This window comes from Mixophyes fleayi, unplaced genomic scaffold (assembly GCF_038048845.1).
Source record: "Mixophyes fleayi isolate aMixFle1 unplaced genomic scaffold, aMixFle1.hap1 Scaffold_147, whole genome shotgun sequence".
Classification (NCBI taxonomy): Eukaryota; Metazoa; Chordata; class Amphibia; order Anura; family Limnodynastidae; genus Mixophyes; species Mixophyes fleayi.
This window is the reverse complement of record NW_027445947.1, coordinates 131915-150486: the sequence shown is the minus strand read 5'-3', so window position 1 is coordinate 150486 and position 18572 is coordinate 131915. Positions and strand designations below refer to the sequence as shown.

Below are 18572 nucleotides of genomic sequence, written 5' to 3'. Positions count from 1 at the left end.
GATACACTGCGCTGGGTTATAACAGGAAAACCAGAACATTTAGTGAACGAGGGTAGTGGAGGGTGGAGAATTACACGTTAGCAGCGTGCCCGACCCTCCGCCCTCCTAAACATGGAGAATTAACAACTGTCTGGATGTAATTGTCAAAATCCCCATTGGGAAGACCAGCAAATCTGAGGGTGTTGTATTCAGTGCCCCGATCTGCTCAGCACCTCCCGTTAGCGGGACGCAGCGCTCTACCCCGTATTATACATGTACATATGTGGCTGGATCCAGCTCAAACGGATTTAATGTAGGGGGTGGTCCTAATGGACAGGACGTGGATTGGGGCGATGGTACACGTTATACAATGTATCCACGTACCCTATAAGCCTCTCTTTAGGGAACGGCACGGGCGCCATCGCCCTGCCTGTATGAATGTAAAGGGCGATTAGAAGGGTCACCACACCGTACATGGATGACAGAATGTATAACATGGCTGTAGCTGAGGCTATGAAGACACAGGCTGTGACGAGTCCCCTCTCACCCAGTGTTTTATGACTGTTCACCTGTCACACAGTAGCTGTAACCACACAATACAGTTTTATGTCCCCATATAAAATCCTGTCCTGTAAAGTCTCTTATCACAGTTACTGGCATAGATAACAGCCGGACATCGTAATCCAATCTCTATAGATCAGAGCGGTGAATAATGACGTACACATCAGTGCGAATCAAACATTTAATAGAGATATAAAGACAGGTAGAAGTCACACAATGGGGCCTGTCCTCACCTCTATATAAACAGATATTTTCTTATGATTAAGGCCAGGGGTCCGTGTGCCTGCAGCGTGGGGTGGGGTGGGAAGCCGTGTGTCTACAGCGTGAGCCCAGGTATTACAGAGGGTTAATTAGTGCAAGACATCTCTCGCCCTATTCTGAAGCAATCTGTCTTCTGGTGACAACACATTTAGTAATATCCTCAGACCTGCCCTGGTCTTGTGTAATGTAATCTATCCGGTGGTCTGGGTGTGGGAAGCTCCCTGTGATGTAACACCGGTGTTACCGTTAGTGTGCAGGTGGCAGAGAGGTGACAGTGTGTACAGTACAGTACATTAGTGCAGATGCCAGACTAGCAGGGGTGTAATCAAGCTGTACAGGGAAACATGATTGGGGGATACCGGTGCTTTATCTTCCTGGCACACGGCGATTTCTGTAGCGTCTAGATCCAGATGTCAGAGGTGCAGTCCCCCCCTGGGTACCGACACTCGTGAGCCAAGGCCGGACCATCAGGCTCCTTCCCGAAATCCACCAGGAAGTCCGTATTCAACTTGAGACCTCCCTTGTCTGTGTCCACATTGATCTGCATCATGACCGAACCTTCCCTGTGAGGGAGACACGAGAGATTAGAGAGAGGGAAAGATGGCGTCACTTGTGCCAGAAGCTCGTCACACATCAGTCTTACTTGATCATGTCCGGGTAGAACTGCTTGTCCCACGCGCTGAACAGAGACGTGGTCACGTAGATTCTCTTTCCGTCCAGGCTGAGCTGAATCATCTGAGGGCTGCCGGGAATCTTCTTCCCCTAGAACCATCCAAACACACAGTTATATGAACGTGGACTTCAACGGCGCTTAGTGACACGTGATGACGTGTAATCAATGGTGGGAACGGAGGACAATCTCTGGGGTAATGAGTTTATCAGGATCCCACCCACCCAGTGACCAGGCTCCGATGCCCACAGAGCACAGGCTGTACTACCGCTATGGATGCTGGCAGTCGTGGCTCATTGTCGTGGTGCAGGCATGATACAGATGAGGACAGCGATGGTCGATACCCGACCTGGATAGTTCCTAGGGTTGAACCTCTCTCTCCCCAATGTAAGATAAGCAGCCATGTCCCTGTTTTTGTACATCTCAGTTATAGAGTCATACAGCACTGTAGATACCAGTTATGGCTGGGGAGGGTGGAGGAGGGTTACTGCATTGGGCTGCGGGTAAGAGGTCATTGGAGAGACACAGGTTACATTAATGACGCACTTGTTATGTACTACTCACCTTTATAACCACTGGGTCTGGAGGACATTTCAGCTCACTGTCTTCCAGCACCGTAACCGGACCCCCTTTCAAAATGCTGCCCCCAAGAAACACCTGCAACACAGGAGCAAGTGTGATAACATGCACAGGGCGAGAGCGGGGCAGGCACAGGGCGAGAGGCACATGAAATCAGCGGCTCAGGGACCTATTCCTGCAGTATCACACAGATATATACAGTATTATCAGGTGCTATAAACAGAGACACTTTCTCCATCAGCATCTGTGGTTGTCATTCTACCACCTGATGTATCATGTGCTCCCCACACCTATTAGATTGTAAGCTCTTATGCTGGTGGACATGATGCTTTGGGACCACCATAGACTTGGACCTCACTCACCTGTCCCACCATTTTGGGGTGCCGGGTGTCAGTGATGTCATACTGCCTGATGTCACCGTGCAGCCAGTTACTGAAGTACAGAAACCGGTCATCCAATGAAAGTAGGATGTCCGTGATGAGACCTGAACAGGAGGGACAGACATGAGCACAGTGTACATGACATGCGATGTATGTATATATGTGTCCATACTGTCCTACTGGGCTCACCTACCGCTGACAAATGTATATCCTGGTACGTGCAGCCAATTTGTTATGCCTGTCTCTCTTTACTGTGACGTCCCTGCCCATCATATATGCCCCATTCTCATGGTCACTGAGCAGATTGTAGCTTCAGAGGATCAAACTAATGTCTTTCACATCCAAGTATCTCCACAACTAGACTCTGGCCAATCACATTCAAGTATCTCCACAACTAGACTCTGGCCAATCACATCCAAGTATCTCCACAACTAGACTCTGGCCAATCACATCCAAGTATCTCCACAACTAGACTCTGGCCAATCACATCCAAGTATCTCCACAACTAGACTCTGTACTTATGGAGATACTTGGATGTGATTGGCCAGAGACTCCGCAGAATAACACTCACCTGGCATCTCTGGCAATGCCCAGCCTGCCACCTTCTTGGATGGCACCTGGATGACCTTCTCTGTTGCCCACTTCCCGTCCTGTGTATAAGTGTGAGAGTAAAAGGGTGGAGAAAAGTCAGACTGTCCCTTCAAAGGCCACGTTCCTGTAGCTCACCAAGTAGACTGTCTTCTGGGTATTGATCCTCACCTGGGCCTTGAAGAAGCGGAACACGCAGCTGCCGAGCGCGCAGCCGACGAAACCCTGGTCAGCGTCAGGATTGTGCAGGAAACGTACTTCCAGGGGGATCAGACCGTCCTCCCCCAGGTCCAGACTCTGTATGCGGGTGCGTTTGGTCCAGTCCCACACATGGATATGGCGGCCATAGTGCCCTACAGTACAGAAAATAAGTTAGACCTCTCCTGCCTCCCCCAGGAGGCCGGAGAGGTCCTACCGGAGTCTTTTGAGTCCCACACATTGAGATCACGTCTATGCTTCTTTACAAGAACCCCAAGAGTCGGGGAGCAGTTATCTTACCAGCCACTACGTCCTCCATCTTGAAGCCTTGAGTAAGCTTATTGGGTGTCCCCCATTCTGTGCTAATCATGACATTGTGACGCGGTTGGTACCAGAAGTCGTAGCCGTACTTTGCAGCCTGTCCCTTTACCTCCCAGTTGCCTTTCACCTCAAACGTCTCTCCATCCAGCAAGACAAAACCCCCTGAAGGGAAGAGCAGAAAGAACGGGTCACTGAGACAGCACGTTAATGTCATCTACACGATACATAACCTACTGGGGTGGCTCTAGGGAATGGTAATTATGTGATTTATACAAGGGGCACCATCACCTTTGCCGTTTCCAGCAGGGTCTCCCAAGGTGCTGATCATAATTTCACCACAGCCCAAGCAGTGAGAGGTGTGTAGGTTTCCCAGATCGCACTTCTCGTGGACATCTTTGGCTTCCACCACCTGGAGAATGGATGACCATAGTGTCAGATATCACTACTTAAGGGAAAATGTAGCCATCAAGACTCAATCTATAAAAATAACACCCACCTTGTGGATGCGAGGGGCCAGCGGGTCGGTGCCCACGTCCACCACGTAGACCCGAGAAGAAATGAGACAGGGTAGGATCAGCCGGTTCCTAACCTTGGTGCCGTCCCCGAAGCAGCTGCTGCAGGTGTTCCAGCCCGAGTGGTGGAGCTCATCGTTCGCGTTGGGCATCGGCAATCGGTGTATGACCTGGAACATGGTGTATTTGGTGAAATGTCAACATCTGAGCTGGCATATGCTGTACCTGGGATGCTCTACCCACCGTCACCCACAGAGTACAGGCTCACGTTCTAGATCCAACGATCGGCATCTAGAACTATCAACACAACCGCTTTCTGTAAGTTGTAAACGTAGCGTTACATAGAATCTCTCAGAGTCCAGTGTACGTACTACGCCGTCCACTAGGCGTTTACCTTTGAGTATTGCGGAGATTTGGGGTCCACGTCCACAGTGGACAAGTAGTCGGGCTTATTATTACCGCTGTTGCGATAGATACAAGGCACGTAAATGATTTTCTCACGGGGGCCTGTGCGGGAGAGAGAGACCCCATAAGGAAACATCAAATTCACACAACACTAGAACTTACAGAACCACAAACCGTAGTGGTCACAGGAGCCCCCTTGGTCAGACAATAGACGGATTACAGGAGACAATGTGGATCACTTAATTGACTGATTGTGATTACTATAGTTAGAATGCACATTAAGTGCTCCTTCTATATTCAAAGAAACAGGAATATCTGAACCTCTGCAAATCAGGGAACGTTTTACCCCCCTATCTCCGCTCCTTGAGGCTCATTTAAATTTCTTGCCTACGTAACGAAAGCTTGTTTAAGAGTTGCAGGCGTGAATACGGAGGCGCCAAAGCTTGAGAAGAACACGTCAAAGCAATCACATGATAGTATAATCTTAGGTACAATACCGTCTGCCCTCTACCACTGCAAATGAGCCCCTTCCAAAATAAATAGTCACCCTAAAATGACAGCATGCAAGTTACCTTTCATGGCGTCCAGAGGGGTCTTGTATCCAGGACCGCAGGATTTTCCACACTTAGCTATGAGGAATAAGACAGAGATGAGAAACAGCCCCAGGACTGAGGCAGCAGCGTGTCCTGATAATGTTATTCCTGGTGTAAGATGCCTGGTAGGTGTTCTAGTAGTGACACACACACACGCACACACACACGGGGAAGGCCAGAGGGCATCATCTCCAGGCCACAAGGATTAGTGTTTGATGGGAAAAAAAACAAGACCCCAGGTCATTTGTTTCTTAGCAGGATGAGGATGTGTGTTTAGCATCTGTCAGATGTCTGGTAGGACTATCGTGCAGCGTTTCATTGTCACTCAGTCTGGTCTTCCTATAAAACCACTTTGTGAAGTGTGCATTGTGCAAGTTGTAGGGATACAGTATAGTGTGAGAAACAAACTGATGACAGATATGAATCTACTACACAAAGAGATGGATCTGGAAGAACAGAGCACACAGACTGACTGCACAATGCTCCACAAACAGAAAGACCCGATACGCTTGATTCATTCAGTTCCATCACTCTCAGATTTACAACTTACTATAATCAGTTCACCAGCTCTGCAGGCCCTATGATGCCTGAAGTGTATTCAGCTATACCAAGATATAGCACCAAAGCCACTGCTACCAGCTCAGACAGTATCACACAGCTGCTCAGCGACATGTATAACATACAGCTGGGGCTTCACATTCAAACATAAATCACAGGGACAAACTCATCTTTTACCTTTGCAGTCTGGCTGGGCTGACTGACACATGAGGTTACGTCTACATTTGCAAACTCCCATTGTCCCATAGATTGTAAGCTTGCGAGCAGGGTCCTCTCACCTCTTTGTCTGTTTTACCCAGTTTGTTTATAATTGGGGACAAACACAGTAAACTAATAAAGCGCTAAGGAATATGTTGGTGCTTTATAAATGATGATCTCAAAGACACGAGGGAAGGCAACGCTCTTATCTCCAGACCCCTGCAGTATCTGAGGCAGGTGAGCCACCAGAAAATGGATTCCGGGAGACATCACCCAACACAGATCTCACCCCCTAGTGCTTACCTGTGTATTGCAGACACCTGGTACTATAGCCCAGGACTTGTGGCTCCCTGTTACTTGCAGAGACTACGGCTCCTATCCTGGGGTTATCCTGCGTCATTGGATCGCATCCAGCAGGAACAAGTTCACACACAATGTTGATGTTAAGTTGCTTTTTCCTGTTCCACCCTCCCTATAGCTGGAGTTACTGTAGGACATGTAATGCTGTGGTTTGTTGTACAGAGTGGGAGATGGACGGGTGGAGGGAGATTAAGAAGATAGATGACAGACCCAAATGAATCTGTAAACTGCACCAGAGCTGTCTTTACGTTGCTCACTCTTATCTATATTATATATTTGTATAGGTGCAGAAAAGTTGAAATGTATTTAGCTGGTTAATGTGCTTTATTTCCAGTTGTTGATCCCCGTAATGGTATGTAACACCCCACCATATAATTCTCCAATAATGTTGTATTTCATCATACAGTCAGTTAAAGCTTCTAGGTCTGTCCCGGGCAGCGCGGTGGCTCAGTGGTTAGCACTTCTGCCTCACAGCACTGGGGTCATGAGTTTGATTCCTGACCATGGCCTTATCTGTGAGGAGTTTGTATGTTCTCCCCGTGTTTGCCTGGGTTTCCTCCGGGTGCTCCGGTTTCCTCCCACACTCCACAAACATACTGGTAGGTTAATTGGCTGCTATTAAATTGACCTTAGTCTCTCTGTCTAGGTGTGCGTTAGGGAATTTAGACTGTAAGCTCCTGTGGGACTGATGCGAGTTCTCTGTACAGCGCTGCGGAGTTAGTGGCGCTATATAAATAGTGATGATATAGTTCTTACATCACATTACTTAGCCTCATCTTGCTCACATCTTTCTATGCTTACTAGAAACTACACAAGTAGCCATATTGGACTGACAAACATTGCAACTAATGAGGAGTTGTGGTCGGCCCCCAATCTCAGCCCCCATCAACTTTACACCAACCTGTACTAACCCGCACTATATTTTATCTCATTGTGCAATGTGAGCATATTAATATTAATGACTTACATACAAAAAGTTATATATAGGACAGCATTCTGTAAATCAACAAATGTCTGATCTGTTGGCACAGAGGAGATAAATCGCTTTTTAATGATAGCCGTATGTAAAACAGGAGCGTTCTGCAGGCTCCAAGCTACCCTACAAGGGGTAAGAGAACACAATGTACATGTCACAGTGACAGCCCCAGGCTCTTTATCAGAGACACCCCTTTCATGCCAACCTCTGCCAGGGAACAGGTAGTAGCCGGGAGCAGTTTGTTACCTCACCCACAACTTGCAACTTTTGCCAAATCCCAGTTGTTACCGTCTTGTTCTGTTCAACTGAATGCACAAGTGTCAGTCATGGAAATATAGTTACATAATATATATATTTATTTATAGTGGGTTACTGGACCAGCTTCTGAAATGCAATTATACCACAAGTTATTTAGTGTCTATATAGTATTATGTTAACACACAGATCAGGAGCTCATTGCTGAGCACTGTGCACACAACACTACTCGTTATCTGGCCTCTATGGTGCCGCTGTGTTAGGACTGATTGCAGCCACATACAGATATGTACCACGGATCGGTGGCTTATCTTCCACGTGGGTGTGTAACTACAGCTCCTGGTCTCCACTTACATTACTTCTAAGCTCTACTGGTCTCTGAGATGAAAACATTTCCTCCAGCTACACAATAGAACATATGAATACAGCTATTAATCTCCATCAATCTGCGAGCACTTGTGCCAGCTTTATGTATTCAGGTTGTAGTGAATGATTAACAGATCAGATCTCGCTGTAGGCACAGTCTGCAGACTGGCCAGGGACTGTGGCCTTGTATGAGAGCAGGTTCTCTGGGCGTGGGCCTCACCCATATACAAGACAAGTGCTAATCCGCACTATAATCACAGTAAACCAGAATCATCCTGTGTATATCAATCTGCCACAAGTTAGGCTGCCCAGAGCGTCTCCCAACTAGTGTTCTGGCCGAAAGACCCCGACCGACGTCTCGTACAGCAAGATCAATGTCAGATATTGATCAGGATTAGCGGGCTTCCTGAGAGGGCCTAAATGCAGCTTCAATGGGCACCTTAAGACGATGAAAGCACATTCTATGGGTATAAATAATTGACCCTTATAAGCAGGAGCTATGCTCAGTCAGGCACCGATATTGGCCAGACGCTCAGTAAGACTTCCATACTACCCATCCATCATTTCATCAAATATGTGGATGCCCTAATGGCACATGTTTGTCTGGGGGCAGAAAATGTGACCATAGTGCAAGTACCATCCTCCTAAACCTCTCCACGGCCTATAACACCATGGACCACCCCCTCCTGGTGCAGACCCTTCTCTCTTGGCCTCTCTGGCTCTGTCCTGTCTTGGTTCACCTCTTACCTCGCTAACCGCTCCTCCTCTGTCTCATCCCCCCCTGTAGGAGTCCCTCAGGGCTCTGTACTCAGACCTCTACTCTTCTCGCTCTATACTACCTCCTTGGGTGCTCTCATCTCTTCCTTTGATCTCCAATATCACCTCTACGCCAACTACATTCAGCTTTACATCTCTTCTCCCGCTCTTCCCCTGCTCCTCTCTCATGTATCTGACTCCCTTTCTGTCATCTGCTCTTGGGTGTTCTTACGCTTTCTCAAAATTAACATTGCTAAGACAGAACTCATGGTCTTCCCTCCACCTGGTCTCGATCACTGTTACCACCACCATCTCTTCTGTCCCCCAACTCCGCTGCCTGGGCGTCACCCTTGACTCCTCCCTTCCTTATCCCCCCATATTCAATCCCTTGCCCAATCCTGTCACTTCCAACAACGTAACATCGCCCGCATCCAGCCCTTCCTATCTCAGGATGCCACAAAAACCATCATCCAAGCACTCATCATTTCCCGTCTTTGTTACTGTAACCTTCTCACCAGCCTCCCCCGACGTCCCCTTCATTCTATACTCAACGCAGCTGCCAGACTCCTCTTCCTCTCACACCTCTTCTTCTGCCTCCTCTCTGCCGTACACCGGATCCTCTTCCCCTACAGAATTCTTTACAAACTCCTCACCCTCATGTACAAGGCCCCGTCCCAGTCTACTGCCCCTTATATCTCCAACCTCCTCTCCACTCACACTCCCTCCCGCTCCCTGCGCTCGGCCAATGACAGTCGCCTCTTCTCTACCTTGATCACCTCTTCATATTCCCGAATACAAGATTTTTCCAGTGCTGCCCTCCTCTATGGGAGAGAGGTCCCACATTCCATCCGACTATCCCCTAATCTGTGCTCCTTCAAATGGACACTCAAAACTCACCTCTTCCTCCAAGCCTACCAGCCATCCACCTAACCCCCTCACCATACTGGTTCTCTTCACCTCCCTTTTCTCAGTCCCTACTCGCTCCTCCTGCACTTGTTCCCCTCTTCTGACTCCTGTTCCTGTCTGTCTGCCCTCCCCTTAGGATGTAAGCTCTTATAAGCAGGATCCTCTTCCCTCCTGTCTATACCTATTCTTCTGCTCCAACCTCACTAGAATTACTATGCCTGGAGCTCCGGGAGTTTTGGTAATACTCGTTTATTGTTCTGTTTTACCCTGTAAGGTCTACGGCGCTGCAGACATCTTATGGCGCCTTTATAAACAATAAAAGCACAGGAGCTGAACAATAAAATACAATCTCATCTGATTCTAATAATCAGTTTCCTTTAGTGACAGGAATTATTGTCCATTTATAGTGTTATCGTCTCCGAATCTAAGACTTGTTGTTAGCACTGTTTCCGCTCGGCCAACTGAAGCTGAGTCCTGATATCCCTGTGACTTTATTGTTGCACATAACTATTTACAGTTTGGATTTGGCAGATTGTTGTGTAATAGTTTTGGCGCTGGGCCTGGGTTCATGTGCTGGGTGTATGACCCAACAGTTATATTATCAGCGTTGTGGTGAGGGTGGAGGGGTCTCTCTGGTGGAGTTATACCGGTGTCATGCTGCTGAACGCTGGAATGTAGTTACACAGATATGAAATATAAACACCGTATTAAACTGTCTGTAAAACACTCTCTGTACTGAGCTCACACATAGGACTGAGAGGTTAGTAAATCACTACTTACAGGAGCAGACGGCGGCGGATGGGTCAGTTGACCATTATCTGAGAGTTTACTACTTGCTGAGGAAACCTATATAAACATGAGCTAGTTTTATGCTGAGTTTTACACGTCGCACCAGCGCAGGAGTAAGATTTAGTGGCCATATAATGATATTTATTGCACATAACTGCAGTGGATTGTGCAGAATGTGGAGGCTACGTGCAGACATGAAGCATCTGGGTGACCCCAGAAACACACAGCTGGGAGTGACCCGTGGGGCGGAGAGAGGGAGTCTAGATGTAGGTAGGTACTGAGAGGTCTGATCGTCATGTAGTTAACTGCGAGAACTTTAGTTTATAGTCTTTATTGTACAGATACCAAGTGTGCTTCATTCAGTCATTATACCACATTGTATCCCTCCTATACTACCCGGCCCTGTAATTACTGGATTCCCCTAATTCATCTGTGCCCCCAAAAACACAGAAATATATATATATATATATATATATATATATATATATATATATATATATATATATATATATATATATATATACACACACACACACACACCACTTGATAAAACCATGTCACATTGGAGGGGGAGGTAAATGTAAAATGTGAGGACAGATTTATAGCTGGGGTAGGACATGTCCAACTTTATATTTCAGTGTACAAATAAATAAAGCCATCAGGTATTTGTGTCCTACATGAAATAACAGCCAGAATTTATCTTATGTGCAAAGAAATAAACCAATTTGCACCGTTGTATTGTAACACCATCCAGGAGAAAACTTACGCAAAAGTTTTACATAAGACAACTTAAATTTTAGGCTTTGTTAATCTTAAAGTTTCCTTCATATCAGTCAGTAAGAGATAAAACACCATAAACATAAGAGTTCCCTGGACTGCTGGATGGAGCCCTCTGTTCTCACCCTCCAACCAGTCTAATGTCCTCTATCACTAGATATATCTGAGATCAGAGCACCCACAAGCTCACACCCTGCACCCAGTAGCCCTTGTCTGCTGCTTTAACAAGCAACATGGCAAAATAATAATCACAATGTACATAAACCCGCTGCTAGAACATACCAGGGTCAGTGATCACATATAACATCATATACAGTGTAATACTATATATATATATATATATATATATATATATATATATATATATATATATAAGGATCTTAGTACTGCACACAACCAGCATAAACAGAGAGGGAGGAAGAATATTCTCCTATGCAGACCAGTCACTGTGAGTAGTTACAATGTATCTGACCACAAGAGCTGGCACTTAGCTGCACAGGTGTCAGTGTAGGGAGGTCTCACCCATGGTCCTCAGGTCTCTTGGTGCAGTCTCTGCTGAGACTATGGACTTTCCAGGCAGATCTTATATGCAGTAGTGGGCAGGACGAGGGGGCGGGTCACAGAGTGGGTGGGGCCACACACACACATGACACACATCATATCCTCAGTACATGTGGGAAAACTCCTAGGACAGTTCTCCAGGGTATTACAGCTCATGGGACACCTGGGAGCTGTTATAACCACAGGATGTGTACATGATATGACCCCACATCACCTAACAACACATAGAAGAGCAATATCACGTATCGCTCTGCAGTATAACCTGACACACTGCTATATTAGGGAACTTAGACTGTAAGCTCCAATGGGGCAGGGACTGATGTGAGTTCTCTGTACAGCGCTGCGGAATCAGTGGCGCTATATAAATAACATGATGATGATGATGATGCCCTCTGCTCAAAATAACAGATCACCTGAAAGGGGTTGATTAATGAGGAACTCCAGTCCATTAAGGAGTATAAGAACAAAATTTTCTTAGAGGTTTTCTTAAAAACAGATTACCAGGTATCACTAAGGTCGGCGAATTATTAAAATAGAAAGAGTGATAAAGAATGGAAAAACAAGTGAAAGGCAATTAAAATAACCCTTCTGGGAAGCTGATAATGAATTAATTGTAACACTTAGTATAATAATTAAATGGGAAAAATACCCATTAATATGAACACTGTATCTTATAATACAAAAATAACTATATATGTGTGGAATGAATAAACCTTAGATACAATGTGTCAACTTAAAGTGTTGTTACATTGTGTCCACTCTCAGGAACAATAATAAACACTGCCCCCTGCTGTCAGGAGAGCAGAACTACCATCTACATTCCTGTGCTGTCTAATGGAGACACAGATCAGTCACATCAGTCCCACTGACAGTGAGGTGAATAACACTGATTATCTGGTTACTCCGGCACCTGTCAGGGGTGGGATATATTAGGCAGTAACTGAACAGTCAGTTCTTGAAGTTGATGTGTTGGAAGCAGGAAAAATGGGCAACGTGAGGATCTGAGGGACTGTGACAAGGGGCAAATAGTGCCGTCTAGACGGCTGGGTCAGAGTATCTCCAAGACGGCCGGTCTTGTGGGGTGTTCCCGGTATGCAGGGGTTAGTACCTACCTAAAGTGGTCCAAGGAAGGACAACCGGTGACAGGGTGACGGGTGCACAAGGCATTAATATTGTGGATGACTGGTGTAAGTCTTATATCTGTACAGCGCTGTGTAATATGATGGGCACTATATAATAACACAATAATACAGAATATCCTGCACTCTAGCCTCAGAATTATACAAATACCACTATACTGACTATCTCTGCAGTAATATCTGACTAATACCTCTTATTACCCCGTTATATATGGTGATACCTCAGTTATCCTCAGTACTGATAACAACTCTTATTATTAGTAATACAGTAATAACCTTCATCCTCCTCAGGGATCAGTCTGCGCATGACCTGGTTGGCGGGACCTCCCTCCCTGTGCCAGCCACAAGATGGCGGAGGCGCCGCCGGAAGTGCCGGTGAGCGGCTTCCGGTCGGGGGAGCAGTGTCATTGTAGAGCGGACATGATGATGATGAGCGGTGAGATGAGGATGTTCCCGGGAGGTCCGGGAGAGCTGCTGTCCTTCCCCGGGATGGGGCCCCACAGGCACACGCTGTAAGTCAGGGGCCACAGAGACCCCCTTATAATACCCCCCCCCCCTCCTCTGTACGGGTGAGAGCATGAGTACACCCGCCTCTCACCCGCTGTACCCGGATTACCCCATATATATATATATACATACCCCTGTGCCCCCTCTCCTGCCCCATATATATATATATATATATATATATATATATATATATACAGCACCATCAGCAGCTTTCACTTTCATTTCCTTCAGTCCCCAACTGCCTCATATATACCCCTGTGCCCCCTGCCCATCTTTATATATACCCCTGCCCATCTTTATATATACCCCTGCCCATCTTTATATATACCCCTGTGCCCCCTGCCCATCTTTATATATACCCCTGTGCCCCCTGCCCATCTTTATATATACCCCTGTGCCCCCTGCCCATCTTTATATATACCCCTGTGCCCCCTGCCCATCTTTATATATACCCCTGCCCATCTTTATATATACCCCTGCCCATCTTTATATATACCCCTGTGCCCCCTGCCCATCTTTATATATACCCCTGTGCCCCCTGCCCATCTTTATATATACCCCTGTGCCCCCTGCCCATCTTTATATATACCCCTGTGCCCCCTGCCCATCTTTATATTTACCCCTGTGCCCCCTGCCCATCTTTATATTTACCCCGTGCCCCCTGCCCATCTTTATATATACCCCCGTGCCCCTTGCCCATCTTTATATATACCCCTGTGCCCCCTGCCCATCTTTATATTTACCCCTGTGCCCCCTGCCCATCTTTATATTTACCCCTGTGCCCCCTGCCCATCTTTATATTTACCCCTGTGCCCCCTGCCCATCTTTATATTTACCCCTGTGCCCCCTGCCCATCTTTATATTTACCCCTGTGCCCCCTGCCCATCTTTATATTTACCCCTGTGCCCCCTGCCCATCTTTATATATACCCCTGTGCCCCCTGCCCATCTTTATATTTACCCCTGCCCATCTTTATATATACCCCTGTGCCCCCTGCCCATCTTTATATATACCCCTGTGCCCCTGTCCATCTTTATATATACCCCTGTGCCCCCTGCCCATCTTTATATATACCCCTGTGCCCCCTGCCCATCTTTATATTTACCCCGTCCTCCGTATCTCCTACCCCTCTTTATATCTACCCCCACCCCTGTGCCTCCTGTCTTTTTATATTTACTCTGCAACCCTCTTTACATCCTCAGGTCATCTTGATATCTCTCACCTCCTCTACATAGATAAGATGGTGGGTGTCCTGTGTCTGTAGTAACATGTATGTAGAATTGGGAAGTTGTAAGATGATCACATAGGGGGGGTTCCCTATAACCAAGCACAGGATGATACCTATAGATCAGACTCTATATATCCGCCCTTCTTTCTGCAGGAACCCCATGGTGACAGGAACCTCCGTGCTTGGTGTAAAGTTTGATGGTGGAGTCATCATAGCTGCGGACATGTTGGGCTCCTACGGGTCTCTGGCCAGATTCCGTAACATCTCGAGGATTATGAAGGTCAATTCGAACACCATGCTGGGGGCATCGGGCGACTACGCGGACTATCAGTACCTGAAGCAGGTCCTTGATCAGATGGTGTAAGTGTCTTATCGCTGTGTCTACTGTCATCCATTCTTGGGGTATGGCTGGGTCTTAGCTTCCCGATGTCTGGGGTTGGTGGTGCTGCACTTTGTCTATAAGTTATACTTTCTATATAACTCCCTACTCCTCTGTATATAAGTAACCCTGCAAAGAGAGGAAATAGAGCAGACCATGGGTTCTTCTACGGGTTGGTATTTGTCCCCATTCACCAGTGGAGAAAGGGTCCAAAGATCCCGATTTCTCCGCTAGTAGTAGAGGACACAGATGCAAAGAGCCGTTCTCAACAGGGAATGTCCAATAATGAACCACTACCAGGAGAAACGTCCTATGAAATGATGACTCAGAGGAGACAACGTCCACCATTCAAAACGTGGGAGACAATAAGCAGGGGCAACCAAGTAGCCATCCTGGGTTACGGACACTCCATATCATACATCTCTAGAATGCCCAAGTGCTCAGTGGGCGACGGTATTCCTGCCAGAGAATAGGCCCACTATGTCTCTGTGCTGATCCAGTAGGAGAATGAGTGGAAGAAGACGACGACGCATCCCCTTCCCTGTGGCACTTCCAGAGGATAATAAATATAAATGAAGGAGTTCTGGACAGGTAGGTCTCCAGACATCACATCCAAGGACTGAAGTGATGGTGACCAATTCCAGATTGATATGAAAACCTCAGGTTGTAACAATGGAACCATATGAGGATATGCCTTGTTTTGTGGGAATCAAATGTGTGGAGATGTCTAGATTAAGCAATAGTTAAGGGAAAGTGACCTTCCAAGTGATATAACACAGGGGAACAGAACAAAGGGTCTCAAGGAGTACCCGGCAACATCTTCAGAACCAGATCCAATATCCACAGAAACAAAGGTGAATGGATGAGTTTCATAACATGGTCCACTCCTTGTAATAAGACTTACATCTAGTTACAGTACTAGGTAGTGCTGGAAACCAGTGAGAGGGCAAAAGCATACAGAGAACATGAAGCCAGATCCTTCTCCATGTCCTCTAGATACGAGACCATGGTTATAAGTCTTTGATATTGTTGGAACTAAACAATTCATTCACTGCAGATTTTGGGATGCTTCCCTGAGGGCAGTGAGTGCCCCCCGCTATGGCACCATCTGTTGCTTAGGGTCAGATATATAGCCCTGAGCTCCAGGACATTGATAAGTAGGATGGATTCCTGAGGAGAGCACATATCCAGGGTGTAGTAACGAAGGCAAACGGTCCCTCATCCTTGGAGGTGGATGTCTGTAGTGACTACCTGGCACACAGACTGAGAAGGGTATGCCCATAGACAGATGGGGTGATCCATCAACAAACTCGGGCAGTAGTCAAATGAACCTCAAGGTGCAGGAGAGACCTGTTCCACGACCCCAGAAATGCTCTTTGAATCATACCTTAGGCCTCCATGTTCCTGGTGGATCGGCTTCCCTATGGCATAATGATGATGGAGGGAAACCAGGTTAATAGAGCTTTGCTTGTTATCTTGTAGTATAGATTATTGCCATCATCAATGGGTTATGTATATGGTGCACCTATCGTATAATGATCTCCACAAGACTCACGTTTAGTGACATCCTTTTGCTACTACAGGTGGGGCATAATGCGTGTTTTTTTTTATCTATTTCTCCACTGAGTAAAAAATAAATCAAAGTATTTTGTATATAATTTTACTGATTCTCCATTATCTTTTTATTTATTTTTTTTATACATTTTTCTTTTTCTAGATGTATATTTTTCCCATATATGTTCCTACAGTTCTAGACCTTTATTTTGTGCTCTGGCATTCCCTAGGGGTATATGGGGGGTGCTAGAGATTTATCCCTCACGATGATGTTTATGTTTTAGGATCGATGAAGAGCTGGTGGGCGATGGCCATAATTACAGCCCCAAGGCCATCCATTCCTGGCTCACCAGAGTCATGTACAATCGGAGGAGTAAGATGAACCCGCTGTGGAACACCGTCGTACTGGGGGGATTCTACAACGGGGAGAGGTGAGTCTCTCTATCATCTGGATGTGATAATGGGCCTCATCCTCAGGCCGGAGGGAGGGGGGGGCAAACCCTTAATGGGAAAATCTAAAAAAAATACTTTTATTTGTCTTTCCAGCTTCCTGGGTTACGTAGACAAACTGGGCGTGGCTTATGAGGCCCCTACGATAGCTACGGGCTTCGGAGCTTACCTGGCACAGGTAAGTGTAACGAGACACGTTGTGAGTCCGCCTAGCTGGGGAGTAGTGACTGATTGTGACAAGATGTAGTGTGAGCGCCGTGAGACAGCCGCACATCCCGGATTAACGCTTATTTTCGTGCGCTGCAGCCGCTCATGCGAGAAGTGGTAGAGAATAAGCCCAACCTGACGCAGGAGGAGGCCCGCCAGCTGATACAACGCTGCATGAAAGTGCTGTATTACAGAGACGCCCGCTCCTACAACAGAGTAAGTCACCCGCTCTTAGCGCTCTGAGGCCGCTCGCCTTACACTCTGCAGGGGCTAACACCTGTCTCCCTTCTCGCAGTATGAAATCGCCACAATCACCGAGAGCGGAGTGGAAATCGAAGGGCCGCTATCGTCGGACACCAACTGGGAGATCGCTAATATGATCAAGTGAGTGCACTTGTCCTCCGTCTCCTCCTGTCCCTCATTTCTCCAGCGAGCGGCACTAACCTCTGGTTTTGTTTTGCAGAGGATTTGAATAAGTGATGAAGACCACGCAGTTCCCACTTCTGAATATTATCCTTCATTTTTGTTTCTGCTTTATCTGTTTTGTACATTAAAAATAAATCTGAACACTTTGTGTTCTTGGTAACGACGGCTGCTGTTTACTGAACGTTAGTACTTGTTAAGACTGTCAATAAATACCGGAATAGGAGGTAAAATTTCCTGATATACAGAGTTGCTTTTTAATATTCACAAATATACTTGTAAAAAGGAAAAACTGTCCAGAGGTTTTGAAGAACCGAAAATATCTGCGATAAAACTGGGAGAAATTTGCTATGCACATCTGATTTCCTGTCTCTAACCCTCAGCAAGACTCTCCCCTTCCCAGCAGTGGCTGATAACAGAGACAATAGCTCTACAGCTCTCCCATGTATATACAGTTAAGTCCATAAATATTGGGACATCGACACAATTCTCATATTTGGGGCTCTATACACCACCACAATGGATTTGAAATGAAACTAACAAGATGGGCTTTAACTGCAGACCTTCAGCTTTAATTTGAGAGAATTTATATCCAAATCAGGTAAACGGTGTAGGAATTATAACAGTTTCTATATGTGCCTCACACTTTTTAAGGGACCAAAAGTAATGGGACAAACTAAACAATCCTACATCAAACTTTCACTTTTAATACTTTGCAACTACTTTGCAGTCAATTACAGCCTGAAGTCTGGAAGGCATAGACATCACCAGATGCTGGGTTTCATCCCTGGTGATGCTCTGCCAGGCCTCTACTGCAAATGTCTTCAGTTCCTGCTTGTTCTTGGGGCATTTTCCCTTCAGTTTTGTCTTCATCAAGTGAAATGCATGCTCAATCGGATTCAGGTCAGGTGATTGACTTGGCCATTGCATAACATTCCACTTGTTAGCCTTAAAAACTCTTTGGTTGCTTTTGCAGTATGCTTCGGGTCATTGTCCATCTGCACTGTGAAGCACCGTCCAATGAGTTCTGAAGCATTAATATTGCACGAAACACTTCAGAATTCATCCTGTCAGCAGTCACATCATCAATAAATACAAGGGAACCAGTACCATTGGCAGCCATACATGCCCACGCC

General features: G+C 46.4%; 2 protein-coding genes across 2 annotated transcripts; one reads left to right on the top strand and one right to left on the bottom strand.

Annotated features, from left to right (window-relative positions):
* Nucleotides 1–707: 707 nt before the first annotated feature.
* Nucleotides 708–11579, bottom strand: SELENBP1 (selenium binding protein 1). The gene is made up of 12 exons (XM_075194017.1): nt 11511–11579; nt 5027–5083; nt 4444–4556; nt 4034–4219; nt 3826–3946; nt 3517–3699; nt 3190–3371; nt 3002–3080; nt 2413–2534; nt 2036–2128; nt 1445–1563; nt 708–1364 (listed from the first exon to the last, which is right to left on the bottom strand). Exons 1-12 carry the CDS (start codon nt 11512–11514, stop codon nt 1202–1204), a joined length of 1422 nt encoding a protein of 473 aa, XP_075050118.1. The 5' UTR covers nt 11515–11579; the 3' UTR covers nt 708–1201.
* A 1442-nt stretch (nt 11580–13021) lies between these two features.
* On the top strand, nt 13022–17602 carry PSMB4 (proteasome 20S subunit beta 4). Its single transcript, XM_075194004.1, has 7 exons — nt 13022–13200; nt 14577–14783; nt 16641–16787; nt 16903–16984; nt 17113–17229; nt 17309–17397; nt 17477–17602. Exons 1-7 carry the CDS (start codon nt 13037–13039, stop codon nt 17487–17489), a joined length of 819 nt encoding a protein of 272 aa, XP_075050105.1. The 5' UTR covers nt 13022–13036; the 3' UTR covers nt 17490–17602.
* Nucleotides 17603–18572: the final 970 nt, after the last annotated feature.